We start from the raw sequence: 15,821 nt of genomic DNA, 5'->3' as shown, positions 1-15,821 counted from the left end.
CACACACACACACACACACACACACACACACACACACAGAGACACACACACAGGAAAATAATCTAGAAAGTCACTGAGGCCTAACGAAGAACTGACTGATGTGTAGAATGTGTAGTTTCTGCTTGAGGAATCCACTCGTCCTGCAGTGTCTCCATATTGATCACACACACACACACACCAGCACTGGCAGAAACACTGTGAGAGGAGATGCACCCTCATTGATAAATGAATAAACACAAGAGCATGTACAGGTTCAGTTCCATCACGAGGATCTTTCAGGTAAAACACGTGGGGTGCAAACTGGGAAACGGTTGAAGAGACGTCGGCCGTGATGAAGCAGATGACATTTGTTCTCTGAGGATCATCACTTCCCTCAATGTTCAATTTCTAATACAGGGTTCGTCAGCTGTAACTAATGGATTTATTAATAGTTCATGAATAATTCTGACCCTCAAAGATCATCTTGAAGCCAGAGTAGAGAAGATATGAGATTAGTAAGAATGATTGTTTTGTTTTTGAGGGGTTAACCTTTAACAATTGGCTAAAAAGTTCAGTCGGCAAGAAAAGGGTAAAGCAGTTGTAAACTGTAATAAATGTAATAAACAATAAATATGCAGTAATAAATGTCACTGAGACACTAATAACAGGTAATAAAACATAATAATTCAATAATAATATTAATAGACTTACTGAACAAACTTAACTATAACCACCAGTAAATCATTAATAAAAGGTAAATAAAATCAACAGTTATAAAACCATCAGTTCTTAATTAAGTGATTATAAGGGTAATGAAAATTAATCAATTCCGCATTTCTAAATGTTAACATTTAAAAAGGCAATAAACCCAAAATATATAAAGTATTCATGAGGAGAAATTCTTCGGCCCAGAGTTTTACACCTGAAATTCAGCTTGATGCTTTTTCATGAAACCCCAGCAGAAGAATTTCAAAGCTGAGCAATGTCAATATATGTGATTTAGGTATTAGGACAATTTAAGCATCGCATCAGCGACTTGATCAAAACATGATCTGTAGCTTTTATATCATCAGGATGAGAAGAGTCGATCCAACTGGCACATAAATGCAAGTTGCTGGAGTAAAATCAGAAAAATCTTAATCCGATGAATATTTAATATTTCCCGAGGAAACTGATGTTGGGAAATTCAACTAATGAACATCAAAACATTCTATCTACACTTTAAAGAAAAGATAAATGACAGGACAGGAAACAGGAAGTAACGTGTAAATTCAAATTTGAATGTCATTCATTCAACGTACAAAGTTTGATTTGATGCTGTAACCTTTTATACTGAGCTGCATTATTTAGCTTTTATTTTGAATAGTTGTGAACTTGGGCCTGAAGATTGTGTGATAATAATAATATAATATAATTATATCTGTTAACGCTAATGCTTGCCTTTTGATACGACAGGCACACATAATATAAAAATACAACTTTAGTTTAGTTTAGTTCTTTTTAGTTTTTAGTTTAGTTTTTAACAATATAATATAATAAGAGAGCGCAAACAGTGTGGCAACAAAGGCAGCCGCCTTTTAACAGTGTGGCAACAAAGGCAGCCGCCTTCAAACAGTGTGCAACAAAGGCAGCCGCCTTTAAACAGTGTGGCAACGACAGTCCATTCAGTTTCTGTCCAGCTGACCAGCCTCTCCGCAACCATGGCCTCTGGTGTAAAAGTCACGGATGATGTTATTGCAGTCTTCAATGATATGAAGGTGCACAAGGCTCAGGCGAATGAGGAGGAGAAGAGGAAGAGGAAGAAGGCCATTTTGTTCTGCCTGAGCAAGGACCTCAAGAGCATTGTTATTGACGAAGAACAAGAAATCCTGCAGGGGGACGTGGGAACAAAAATCCAGGACCCGTATTCGCACTTTGTGAACATGCTGCCCCCAAACGACTGCCGCTACGCCCTGTATGATGCATCCTTTGAGACCAAAGAAACAAAGAAGGAGGACCTGGTCTTTATCTTCTGGGCTCCAGACAGCGCCCCCTTGAAGAGCAAGATGATCTATGCCAGCTCAAAAGATGCTATCAAAAGGAAATTTGAAGGTATTAAGCACGAGTGGCAGGTGAACGGCTTGGAAGACCTCAAAGACCCGCGCACCCTGGCAGAAAGGCTTGGCGGTTCGTCAGTAGTCAGTCTGGAAGGATTACCTATGTAATATTACCACCCCTCCTCCTTGCTGGCTTCAATCGAGGCCTTTCAGACATCTGTTGAGTTTAGCTGTTCATTCCAGTGCGGTTAGGAAAAGGGCAAAAGCAGAATTAGCACCATTTGTTGGACTGTTCTCGGGAGGGATAATGAGGGTGGGTCTGGGCTCAAGTGACAGTTTAAATGAAGTTAAATAAATAAAAAGTAAAGAGACTGTCATTCCAGTTCGAGAACAAAAATGATATGAACAAAGCACACACAAAGTAAAAAAACATTAAGATACAACTGAGGAAGGATGTTGATGATGAATACACATTATTCATGCTTCAGGACAGGGTTTCATTCTTCCTAAGTTCCATTAGCAAAATCGCAGAGAAAGGGGCACGCGTCAAACTTACGTTTTCCAAACATTGAATCCTGACAAATATTCATTCAACTACATTTTCTTTTGCCAAACTTCTAGTTAAGTGTGAGTAGTTGAGACTAGGTATAGTATAAACTAATTCCCCCTTGATTGCACAAGTTGTATCAAAACCTTCTCTGGGGGAAACACGGTTAATTATATTTTCTCTTGTGTGTGTTTTATTTTCTTTCGTCAATCCATTGTTTTTGTTTTTTTGAACATGCAAATTCCAAAACGTGAGTAATTCCTTTTTATTTTCCAGTTCTGGGTCAGAAATCCATGGCATATGATGTAGTAAACATACAACATTCCTTGTCGTGTTCAAACCAGGATATCCTTGATTTAAAAACTTTGGTGTTATGTAGGTTTGATGGGGAGCGATGTGTATATGAAGGACCAGCAGTCAGAGTTTAACCTGACTATCCAATGGTGGATGTTTTGTATTGTCTCCTTATCTCTAATAAAAAGCACTAAACTACAAAAAAAAAAAAAATCAGTGTGGCAACGTGTTGAAAAAAGGGAGTGAAGGAGAGGGGGAGGAGCAGAGATCTGTTTTTGTTCAGAGGAAGTGAATCTGTTCTACAGTCTCTGGCAGCAGCTGAAATGGCGCTGCAAGAAAATCAACTGGACAGAGAAAGATTCTGCTGTTCGATCTGTGTGGATCTACTGAAGGATCCGGTGACTCCTGGCTGTGGACACAGCTACTGTAAGAGCTGTATTAACACCCACGGGGACAAAGAGGAGGAGAGAGGAAGCTACAGCTGTCCTCAGTGTAGACAGACCTTCACACCGAGGCCTGTCCTGGAGAAAAACACCATGTTAGCTGATTTAGTGGAGGAGCTGAAGAAGACTGGACTCCAAGCTGCTCCTGCTGAACACTGCTATGCTGGACCTGAAGATGTGGTCTATGATGTCTGCACTGGGAGAAAACTGAAAGCTCTCAAGTCCTGTTTGAATTGTTTGGCCTCTTATTGTGAAAAACACCTCCAGCCTCATCTTCAGTCAGCTTCATTGAAGAAGCACAAGCTGGTGGAGCCCTCGGAGAAGCTGCAGGAGAACATCTGCTCTTGTCACGACGAGGTGATGAAGATGTTCTGCAGCACTGATCAGCAGTGTATCTGTTATCTCTGCTCTGTGGATGAACATAAAGACCACAACACAGTGTCAGCTGCAGCAGAAAGGACTGAGAGGCAGAGAGAGCTCGGGCTGAGGAGACAAACAATCCAGCAGAGAGTCCAGGACACAGAGAAAGACGTGAAGCAGCTTCAACCGTAAGAGGAGGCCCTCAATGGCTCTGCTGATAAAGCAGTGGAGGACAGTGAGGAGATCTTCACTGAGCTGATCCGTCTGCTGGAGAAAAGAGGCTCTGATGTGAAGCAGCAGATCAGATCCCAGCAGGAAACTGAAGTGAGTCGAGTCAGAGAGCTTCAGGAGAGACTGGAGCAGGAGATCACTGAGCTGAAGAGGAAAGACCATGAACTGAAGCAGCTCTCCGACACACAGGATCACAACCAGTTTCTACACAACTACCCCTCACTGTCACCACTCAGTGAATCTACACACTCATCCAGCATCAGGATCCGTCCTCTGAGGGACTTTGAGGACGTGACAGCAGCTGTGTTACAGGTCAGAGGTCGACTACAGGACATTCTGAGTGAGACAGAGACAGAGATTTTACAGATTGTGTCTCAAGTGGATGTTTTACTGCCACCACCAGAGCCAGAGACCAGAGCTGACTTCTTAAGATATTCACAGAAAATCACACTCGATCCAAACACAGCAAACAGACGTCTGTTATTATCTGAGGGAAACAGAGAAGTAGCATGGATGAGTGAAAAACAGTCTTATTCTGATCACCCAGACAGATTTACTTATTGGGAACAGGTCCTGAGTAGAGAGAGTCTGACAGGACGTTGTTACTGGGAGGTGGAGGTGGCGGGGGGAGTAGTTTGTGTAGCAGTCACATACAAGAATATCACCAGAGCAGGATACTCACATTAATGTGTATTTGGACACAATGATAAATCTTGGTCATTATATTGTTATAGAAACAGATATATCTTTTATTACAACAGCATCCAGACTCTAGTGTTTGGTCCTGTGTCCTCCAGAGTAGGAGTGTACCTGGATCACAGTGCAGGTGTTCTGTCCTTCTACAGCGTCTCTGACACCATGACTCTCCTCCACAGAGTCAAGACCACATTCACTCAGCCTCTCTATGCTGGAGTTTATGTTTGTACTGGAGCCACAGCTGAGTTTTGTATACTCAAATAGACTCGAGTCATTAAAAGCAGTGATTTAGATTCTGTGTTTAAATCTTTACATATTTAGTGAATGGGCATATTGATCAGCTGCTGCGTAGGTTGCTGTTCTTTTTCGATTTTCCTGATCTGAACTAGCAGTTCCATTGGATAGTGTCCTGATCGAGTCCGTCTGAGGGTTTGTTCTGCAGTTCTCATCACGTGTGTTTCTATTACATGTGATTATTAGGGATGAGCGAATACAGCATTATCTGTATCTGTTAACCATATGAATTATCTGTATCCGTACTCGGAGTGGGCGGGGCATAACCCGGAAGTGGGTGTAAAAAAAAATAATAAACTCCAACGACCGGCAGAGAGAGGGAGAGAGAGAGAGAGAGAGAGAGAGAGAGAGAGAGAGAGAGAGAGAGAGAGAGTAACCAGACGCTAGAGAGTAGTCAGACACTCAATGCGTGAAGTAAAAAAAAAATATCTCCGACAGGCAGAGATGCAACACGAGTCGCTTTCTACCAGCACCACGTCTGAACGAACCCACGTTTAACAGAACTCTCCTGGTTAATAAGTAAGTACAAACTGAAATAAAAACAAACTTCAAGCTGAAGAAACCCTAAACGTTAATGGAAAAGACCCGCGAACCTAAGTGACTGAGAGACAGAGAGCTGTTCTGTGAGTGAGTGAGCAGAGCGGTGTGTGAAGGGGAGGAGCGCTGTGACGCTGTGTGAGGATTTTCATTCAGTCCGAGCACAGATATTGACTCGTATTACTCGTATAATACTCGTGCTCGGCAAAAGTGCTTTATCCGTACCGGATACTCGTTTCAGCCGAGTATCCGGCTCATCTCTAGTGATTATACATTTAAATCTCTTATATGTGTATAAGACAATACAAATCTAATGTTTGAAGAAGCTGAAGTTGAAATAAAGAATATATCCAGTCTGTTCTTTTGTCTTCATTCAACCTGAAATAGTTTCATGTACGATGCTGCAGTTTTTAAGATTCTGGCTTTTTTCTTTCCAATTTTGTTTCACCTCTTTAAGATGTTTGCATGTGTACGTAATTCCATTGTTATCCATTAATCTGTATTCAGGTATGTTTACATGGCCGTGTTTTATTCAAACTATTGGCTTAATCTGGTTAATATTGGAATATTGGGGCCTAACGAAGAACTGACTGATGTGTAGAATGTGTAGTTTCTGCTTGAGGATCCACTCGTCCTCCAGTGTCTCCATATTGATCACACACACACACACACACCAGCACTGGCAGAAACACTGTGAGAGGAGATGTACCTTCATTGATAAATTCATAAATGAATAAACACAAGAGCATCTACAGGTTCAGTTCCAACACGAGGATCTTTCAGGTAATAAGAAAGAGACGTTAAATGGTAAATAAAATCAACAGTTATAAAACCATCAGTTCTTAATTAAGTGATTATAAGGGTAATGAACATTTATCAATTCCGCAATTCTAAATGTTAACATTTAAAAAGGCAATAAACCCAAAATATATTAAGTATTCATGAGAAGTTCTTCAGCCCAGAGTTTTACACCTGAAATTCAGCTTGATGCTTTTTCATGAAACCCCAGCAGAAGAATTTCAAAGCTGAACAATGTCAATATATGTGATTTAGGTATTAGGACAATTTAAGCATCTCATCAGTGACTTGATCAAAACATGATCTGTAGCTTTTATATCATCAGGATGAGAAGAGTCGATCCAACTGGCACATAAATGCAAGTTGCTGGAGTAAAATATGAAAAATCTAAATCCGATGAATATTTAATATTTCCCGAGGAAACTGATGTTGGGAAATTCAACTAATGAACGTCAAAACATTCTATCTACACTTAAAAGAAAAGAATAGAAAAATCTACAAGTTCCTTTTATAGGATTTTCACTGAAACGTACGAGAGTGACTTCCTGTTTCCGACCAATCAATCAAACACCAGTCAAACAAAGAGGAGCCTTGGTTTCTGCTGCTCGATGCGTCGCTTTCATTCTAAATGTCACGGAGCCTCGAGGTGACTTTACTCAACCTGAAAGCTTTTCTGTACCTGAGCCTCCTGCGGCGAGGCGACTCCATCACCAGCTGCTCTTACACCTTCGACTGGCGGAACGGACGGAGCACCGTCAGAATGGATACTCGTCCTTTAGCTACACGTTCGATTCCCGAGTCAAAGGTCACAGCGGCGGGTCGGGGAGCTCAGCGTGAACACAATCCATCTTCAGACAGAGAGGAAACATGTCAAGTCAAGAGTAAGAATAAGAGCCAAACCATCTTTATCGCTCCCTGGTGGCTGGCTGATCATTTTAGGTTGTTCATCACATTGATGCATGATCCGTGTTTGGTTTAATTTCCTCATTAGATTTATGAACCCGGGATGAAATGGTATGATTGACAGCAGAGACTGACTCGAGTGTGTATTGACGTTCACTCTAAATGACTCGTTAATCTTTATTTACAGTCTATGAAAACAAAGATCAAGAGGAGAAACTAACCCACAAGCTTCTCTACTTGACGAACGTGGCAATCTAGGATTCAGTATCGTGCCCTAGGACACTTTCGGGGGTTTCAAACCACCGGCTTACTGGCTAATGGACGACCTGCTCGTCCTCCTGAGCCATAAAGGACAAGCACCCAAATAAAAAATGGCTGCTAGAAAAATGGCAAGGCAATTATTGTTGATCCATTTGCTTTGTTTATTAACTGTCTTCTGAGAATTTGATTGGTTGAACTTCCCGATCACTACTTCGCAGACTCCGGCTCCAAATGACACATCTGGGATAGTTTAGTTTTATTAATGTAAAACAGGAGGAAGTGAAAAACACAAAACAAAAAAACACAAAAGAACTGAAAACTGCCTCTGTGGTAAAGTTCTCGTTACCTGGGGGGGTCTCCAGGACCACATGTTGTCTTGATTAAACACACACACACACACACACACAAAACAATACCTGTCACGGCTGATAACACAACCTCTCATGGTTGTGTCTCAGCGGATGTGTTATTCACTGTAATGTTTTTTTCCTGCACCTCTATGTCGGTGAAGCACATTATAGGAAATGGCTCTAATAGTCGTATATGAAAGATTCAGTGGGGCTGTGTAGCTGCGTTGTTTGACCCCCCCCCAATCCCCAACCCCAAAGGTCGCCTCTCACCGCTGCTGCAGAGATTACTGTTCCCTTGAAAAGATCCACTTGTATAGATCAGAATGTGGTTTGATCGGATCCTGCTGCCTCTAATGAGTTAGCAACACCCCCCCGATCCCCTCAGAGACGCCTTTTACAACCCAACACGACACAAGGTCCAAACGCAGCACAATGGTGGCACGCTGCTGTTTGACCGAGGTTCCAGGGGCCTCTCGGGGGTCCTTTTTATTCACGGGCACGCCCTGATGGATCAGTGCGGGGAGAGGCTGAGTTATTGTTCCCGTGCAGCATGTCCACGATGTCAACACACAACAGCCACCGGAAAATAAAGTCGATATGGTGAAACAGTGTCTGAATAACAGAAAAAGGCAAAGCCGGACGTACAGCATCAATGAGCCGTTGGCTGCTCGGATCCGATTGGCTGCTGCTCTGTTGTACAGTCGATTATTCCCTCACACACAGAGAGCTTGAGTGCATATGAGGCCGTCGGCGGCTGGTTGGTTCAGGTCACTTCAGGTTGTGGAAAACGCTTCAGCGCCCGGTGTATACCCGGCGTCAGTTCACGACAAAATCTAATCAGAGGTTTTGTACAAAGATAAATGACAGGACAGGAAACAGGAAGTATTGTGTAACTTCAAATTTGAATGTCATTCATTCAAAATACAAAGTTTGATTTGATGCTGTAACCTTTTATACTGAGCTGCATTATCTAGCTTTTATTTTGAATAGTTGTGAACTTGGGCCTGAAGATTGTGTGATAATAATAATATAAAATAATTATATCTGTTAACGCTAATGCCTTGCCTTTTGATACCACAGGCACACATAATATAAAAACACAACTTTACTCTTTAACAATACAATATAATAAGAGAACGCAAACAGTGTGGCAACAAAGGCAGCCGCCTTTAAACAGTGTGGCAACGTGTTAAAAAGAGGGAGTGAAGGAGAGAGGGAGGAGCAGAGATCTGTTTCTGTTCAGAGGAAGTGAATCTGTTCTACAGTCTCTGGCAGCAGCTGAAATGGCGCAGCAAGAAAATCAACTGGACAGAGAAAGATTCTGCTGTTCGATCTGTCTGGATCTACTGAAGGATCCGGTGGCTACTGTCTGTGGACACAGCTACTGTAAGAGCTGTATTAACACCCACTGGGACAAAGAGGAGGAGAGAGGAAGCTACAGCTGTCCTCAGTGTAGAGAGACCTTCACACCGAGGCCTGTCCTGGGGAAAAACACCATGTTAGCTGATTTAGTGGAGGAGCTGAAGAAGACTGGACTCCAAGATGCTCCTGCTGATCACTGTTATGCTGGACCTGAAGATGTGGTCTGTGATTTCTGTACTGGGGGAAAACGGAAAGCTCTCAAGTCCTGTTTGGTTTGTTTGGCCTCTTATTGTGAAAAACGCCTCCAGCCTCATCTTCAGTCAGCTTCATTGAAGAAGCACAAGCTGGTGGAGCCCTCGGAGAAGCTGCAGGAGAACATCTGCTCTCGTCACAACGAAGTGATGAAGATGTTCTGCCGCACTGATCAGCAGTGTATCTGTTATCTCTGCTCTGTGGAGGAACATAAAGACCATGACACAGTGTCAGCTGCAGCAGAAAGGACTGAGAGGCAAAGAGAGCTCGGGCTGAGGAGACAAACAATCCAGCAGAGAGTCCAGGACACAGAGAAACACGTGAAGCTGCTTCAACCGGAGGAGGAGGCCGTCAATGGCTCTGCTGATAAAGCAGTGGATGTCAGTGAGGAGATCTTCACTCTGCTGATCCGTCTGCTGGAGAAAAGAAGCTCTGATGTGAAGCAGCAGATCAGATCCCAGCAGGAAACTGAAGTGAGTCGAGTCAGAGAGCTTCAGGAGAGACTGGATCAGGAGATCACTGAGCTGAAGAGGAAAGACCATGAACTGAAGGAGCTCTCAGACACAGAGGATCACAACCACTTTCTACACAACTACCCCTCACTGTCACCACTCAGTGAATCTACACACTCCTCCAGCATCAGGATCTGTCCTCTGAGGGACTTTGAGGACGTGACAGCAGCTGTGTTACAGGTCGGAGGTCAACTACAGGACATTCTGAGTGAGACAGAGACAGGGATTTTACAGATTGGGTCTCAAGTGGATGTTTTACTGCCACAACCAGAGCCAGAGACCAGAGGTGACTTCTTAAGATATTCACAGGAAATCACACTGGATCCAAACACAGCATACAAACGTCTGTTATTATCTGAGGGAAACAGAAAAGTAAGATGTATGTTTAAAGATCTGGCTTATTCTAATCACCCAGACAGATTCATTGGTTGGTCTCAGGTCCTGAGTAGAGAGAGTCTGACTGGACGTTGTTACTGGGAGGTGGAGGTGGGGGTGAGTGGGGGGGGAGTAGTTTATGTAGCAGTCACATACAAGAATATCAGCAGAGCAGGATACGCACATGAATGTATATTTGGATACAATGATAAATCTTGGTCATTATATTGTTATAGAAACAGATATATCTTTTATTACAACAGCATCTCGACTCTATTGTCAGGTCCTGAGTCCTCCAGAGTAGGAGTGTACCTGGATCACAGTGCAGGTGTTCTGTCCTTCTACAGCGTCTCTGACACCATGACTCTCCTCCACAGAGTCCAGACCACATTCACTCAGCCTCTCTATGCTGGAGTTAGTGTTTGTACTAGAGCCACAGCTGAGTTCTGTATACTCAAATAGACTTGAGTCATTAAAAACAGTGATTTAGATTCTGTGTGTAAATCTTTAACTTCTTGTGTCTCCATGTTTGTTGATCAAAGTTCGTTGTGGTGACACCTGCAATAGATGCAGCCAGTCCCCTGCCGACCTCATACACATGTTTTGGTCATGTCCAAAACTTACTGACTTCTGGTCCAAAATATTTGACACCCTTCAATTTGCTTACCATTTTGTGGCCGACCCCCATCCCCTCTCTGCCCTCTTTGGTATCCCACACAACAAAATCTTAACAGCTGAGGCACGACATTCCATGGCCTTTTGCACTCTGTTGGCTAGGCGCTTAATTTTGCTGAACTGGAAGCACAACTTGCCCCCATCCTACACTCGATGGGTTAAGGAAGTTCTTCACAACTTAAGGTTGGAGAGATTGAGGTTCTCCCTCAAGGGCTCTCTGAGGAAATTTGACAAAATCTGGAACCCCTTGTTGTCCATTATAGACTCTTTAGATATTACACCTGAGGAGTCAGATATCTGAGTTCTGCTGACGTACCACTAAAACTTACATTCTCAAATAATTTTTTTTTTTTTTTTTTTCTCTTGTTTTGTTTTGTTCTGTTTCTAATTTTTTTTTAACTTTGACTTTGTTTCTTTTCCTCTTTTCCTTTTTCTTTTCCCTTCACCTAGAGACAGGCTGGGTTGGGACCTCTACAGGGGAAGGATTTGTGGGTGGGTGTGTGGGGGGGGGGGGGTGGGGGGTCACTGTAAATTGTAAAATTTGGAAAAATGTGAGCATTGTACAGTATCTCTTTAATGTCCTCATTTTGTATCACCGTTGCTCAATAAACATACTATAAAAAAAAAAAAAAAAGTTCGTTGTGGTGATGTTTCTGCTCCGCACAGAGATCAGCCGTCAATCAAACACTGACCTTCCTTTATCACACATATTTAGTTCTCACTTTGTAAAAGACAGACATCTATAATTACACTAATATGAATGTGTTTGAAAGAACTAATGTTGCTGTTGTTTTCTGAATCAAAGTAGAAATCAGGTTGTGTGATGTTTTAGAACCTGTGTTGATCCTGATCCTCATCAATGAGCTGATTATTTGTTCTTTTTTCCACATGTGAGACGGAGGTGAGGCAAACTGACTGTGTGTCCTTGAACTCACTGAACAGGAGTCACTGAACTAACTTTACTGATGAAATGATCAATGACCTCAAAGCGTCAATATGTCCAACAGGTCAACTTCACTCTGATGGATTAACAGAGCATCAGTGTTATGGGATGTTTGGTCACATTGTAAATGTGGAACCTGGTTTGTTTTTATCACGGCTCATCTCTGTAAAGTGTGAATCCACTCGTCCTCATTGTATTTACATATTTAGTGAACGGGCATATTGATAAGCTGCTGCGTAGGTTGCTGTTCTTTTTTCGATTTTCCTGATCTGAACTAGCAGTTCCATTGGAGAGTGTCCTGATCGAGTCCGTCTGAGGGTTTGTTCTGCAGCTCTCATCATGTGTGTTTCTATTACATGTGATTATACATTTAAATCTCTCATATATGTATAAAGCAATACAAATCTAATGTGTGAAGAAACTGAAGTTGAAGTAAATAATAAATCCAGTCTGTTCTTTTGTCCTCATACAACCTGAAATAGTTTCATGTGCGATGCTGCAGTTTTTAAGATTCTGGCTTTTTTCTTTCCAATTTAGCTTCACCTCTTTAAGATGTTTGCATGTGTACGTAATTCTGTTGTTATCCATTAATCTGTATTCAGGTATGTTTGCATGGCCGTGTTTTATTCAAACTATTGGCTTAATCTGGTTAATATTGGAATATTGGGGCCTAACGAAGAACTGACTGATGTGTAGAATGTGTAGTTTCTGCTTGAGGAATCCACTCGTCCTGCAGTGTCTCCATATTGATCACACACACACACACATACACCAGCACTGGCAGAAACACTGATAATACCTTCATTGATAAATTGATAAATGAATAAGCACAAGAGCATCTACAGGTTCAGTTCCAACAGGAGGATCTTTCAGGTAAAACACGTGGGGTGCAAACTGGGAAACGGTTGAAGAGACGTCGGCCGTGATGAAGCAGATGACATTTGTTCTCTGAGGATCATCACTTCCCTCAATGTTCAATTTCTAATACAGGGTTCGTCAGCTGTAACTAATGGATTTATTAATAGTTCATGAATAATTCTGACCCTCAAAGATCATCTTGAAGCCAGAGTAGAGAAGATATGAGATTAGTAAGAATGATTGTTTTGTTTTTGAGGGGTTAACCTTTAACAATTGGCTAAAAACTTCAGTTGGCAAGAAAAGGGTAAAGCAGTTGTAAACTGTAATAAATGTAATAAACAATAAATATGCAGTAATAAATGTCACTGAGACACTAATTAGAGGTAATAAAACATAATAATTAAATAATATTAATAGACTTACTGAACAAACTTAACTATAACCACCAGTAAATCATTAATAAACGGTAAATAAAATCAACAGTTATAAAACCATCAGTTCTTAATTAAGTGATTATAAGGGTAATGAACATTTATCAATTCAGCAATTCTAAATGTTAACATTTAAAAAGGCAATAAACCCGAAATATATTATATATCAGCTTGATGCTTTTTCATGAAACCCCAGCAGAAGAATTTCAAAGCTGAACAATGTCAATATATGTGATTTAGGTATTAGGACAATTTAAGCATCTCATCAGTGACTTGATCAAAACATGATCTGTAGCTTTTATATCATCAGGATGAGAAGAGTCGATCCAACTGGCACATAAATGCAAGTTGCTGGAGTAAAATATGAAAAATCTAAATCCGATGAATATTTAATATTTCCCGAGGAAACTGATGTTGGGAAATTCAACTAATGAACGTCAAAACATTCTATCTACACTTAAAAGAAAAGAATAGAAAAATCTACAAGTTCCTTTTATAGGATTTTCACTGAAACGTACGAGAGTGACTTCCTGTTTCCGACCAATCAATCAAACACCAGTCAAACAAAGAGGAGCCTTGGTTTCTGCTGCTCGATGCGTCGCTTTCATTCTAAATGTCACGGAGCCTCGAGGTGACTTTACTCAACCTGAAAGCTTTTCTGTACCTGAGCCTCCTGCGGCGAGGCGACTCCATCACCAGCTGCTCTTACACCTTCGACTGGCGGAACGGACGGAGCACCGTCAGAATGGATACTCGTCCTTTAGCTACACGTTCGATTCCCGAGTCAAAGGTCACAGCGGCGGGTCGGGGAGCTCAGCGTGAACACAATCCATCTTCAGACAGAGAGGAAACATCTCAAGTCAAGAGTAAGAATAAGAGCCAAACCATCTTTATCGCTCCCTGGTGGCTGGCTGATCATTTTAGGTTGTTCATCACATTGATGCATGATCCGTGTTTGGTTTAATTTCCTCATTAGATTTATGAACCCGGGATGAAATGGTATGATTGACAGCAGAGACTGACTCGAGTGTGTATTGACGTTCACTCTAAATGACTCGTTAATCTTTATTTACAGTCTATGAAAACAAAGATCAAGAGGAGAAACTAACCCACAAGCTTCTCTACTTGACGAACGTGGCAATCTAGGATTCAGTATCGTGCCCTAGGACACTTTCGGGGGTTTCAAACCACCGGCTTACTGGCTAATGGACGACCTGCTCGTCCTCCTGAGCCATAAAGGACAAGCACCCAAATAAAAAATGGCTGCTAGAAAAATGGCAAGGCAATTATTGTTGATCCATTTGCTTTGTTTATTAACTGTCTTCTGAGAATTTGATTGGTTGAACTTCCCGATCACTACTTCGCAGACTCCGGCTCCAAATGACACATCTGGGATAGTTTAGTTTTATTAATGTAAAACAGGAGGAAGTGAAAAACACAAAACAAAAAAACACAAAAGAACTGAAAACTGCCTCTGTGGTAAAGTTCTCGTTACCTGGGGGGGTCTCCAGGACCACATGTTGTCTTGATTAAACACACACACACAAACACACACACACAAAACAATACCTGTCACGGCTGATAACACAACCCCTCATGGTTGTGTCTCAGTGGATGTGTTATTCACTGTAATGTTTTTTTCCTGCACCTCTATGTAGGTGAAGCACATTATAGGAAATGGCTCCAATTGTCGTATATGAAAGATTCAGTGGGGCTGTGTAGCTGCGTTGTTTGACCCCCCCCCCCCCCCCCCCAATCCCCAACCCCAAAGGTCGCCTCTCACCGCTGCTGCAGAGATTACTGTTCCCTTGAAAAGATCCACTTGTATAGATCCGAATGTGGTTTGATCGGATCCTGCTGCCTCTAATGAGTTAGCAACACCCCCCCGATCCCCTCAGAGACGCCTTTTACAACCCAACACGACACAAGGTCCAAACGCAGCACAATGGTGGCACGCTGCTGTTTGACTGAGGTTCAAGGGGCCTCTCGGGGGTCCTTTTTATTCACGGGCACGCCCTGATGGATCAGTGCGGGGAGAGGCTGAGTTATTGTTCCCGTGCAGCATGTCCACGATGTCAACACACAACAGCCACCGGAAAATAAAGTCGATATGGTGAAACAGTGTCTGAATAACAGAAAAAGGCAAAGCCGGACGTACAGCATCAATGAGCCGTTGGCTGCTCGGATCCGATTGGCTGCTGCTCTGTTGTACAGTCGATTATTCCCTCACACACAGAGAGCTTGAGTGCATGTGAGGCCGTCGGCGGCTGGTTGGTTCAGGTCATTTCAGGTTGTGGAAAACGCTTCAGCGCCCGGTGTATACCCGGCGTCAGTTCACGACAAAATCTAATCAGAGGTTTTGTACAAAGATAAATGACAGGACAGGAAACAGGAAGTATTGTGTAACTTCAAATTTGAATGTCATTCATTCAAAATACAAAGTTTGATTTGATGCTGTAACCTTTTATACTGAGCTGCATTATCTAGCTTTTATTTTGAATAGTTGTGAACTTGGGCCTGAAGATTGTGTGATAATAATAATATAAAATAATTATATCTGTTAACGCTAATGCCTTGCCTTTTGATACCACAGGCACACATAATATAAAAACACAACTTTACTCTTTAACAATACAATATAATAAGAGAACGCAAACAGTGTGGCAACAAAGGCAGCCGCCTTT

The 15,821-nt window shown here is 42.0% G+C and overlaps 2 protein-coding genes across 3 annotated transcripts in view; one reads left to right on the top strand and one right to left on the bottom strand.

The window, feature by feature from the left end:
- The window catches only part of doc2b (double C2-like domains, beta), a 118,671-nt gene that overhangs the window by 80,192 nt on the left and 22,658 nt on the right, over positions 1-15,821 (bottom strand). The gene's annotated exons all lie outside the window — the stretch shown is intronic.
- On the top strand, positions 1,655-2,371 carry LOC133019865 (cofilin-2-like). The gene has a single exon (XM_061086447.1). It carries the CDS (start codon positions 1,680-1,682, stop codon positions 2,181-2,183), a length of 504 nt encoding a protein of 167 aa, XP_060942430.1. The 5' UTR covers positions 1,655-1,679; the 3' UTR covers positions 2,184-2,371.

The sequence above is a fragment of the Limanda limanda genome, chromosome 14, assembly GCF_963576545.1.
Source record: "Limanda limanda chromosome 14, fLimLim1.1, whole genome shotgun sequence".
Taxonomy (NCBI): domain Eukaryota; kingdom Metazoa; phylum Chordata; class Actinopteri; order Pleuronectiformes; family Pleuronectidae; genus Limanda; species Limanda limanda.
The sequence above is the reverse complement of the archived record's forward strand: the minus strand, read 5'-3'. Positions and strand labels throughout refer to the sequence as shown.

What these genes read in the sequence shown, in the direction of transcription:
- LOC133019865 (XM_061086447.1), top strand. Translation starts at nt 1,680, where the DNA reads ATGGCCTCTGGTGTAAAAGTCACGGATGATGTTATTGCAGTCTTCAAT.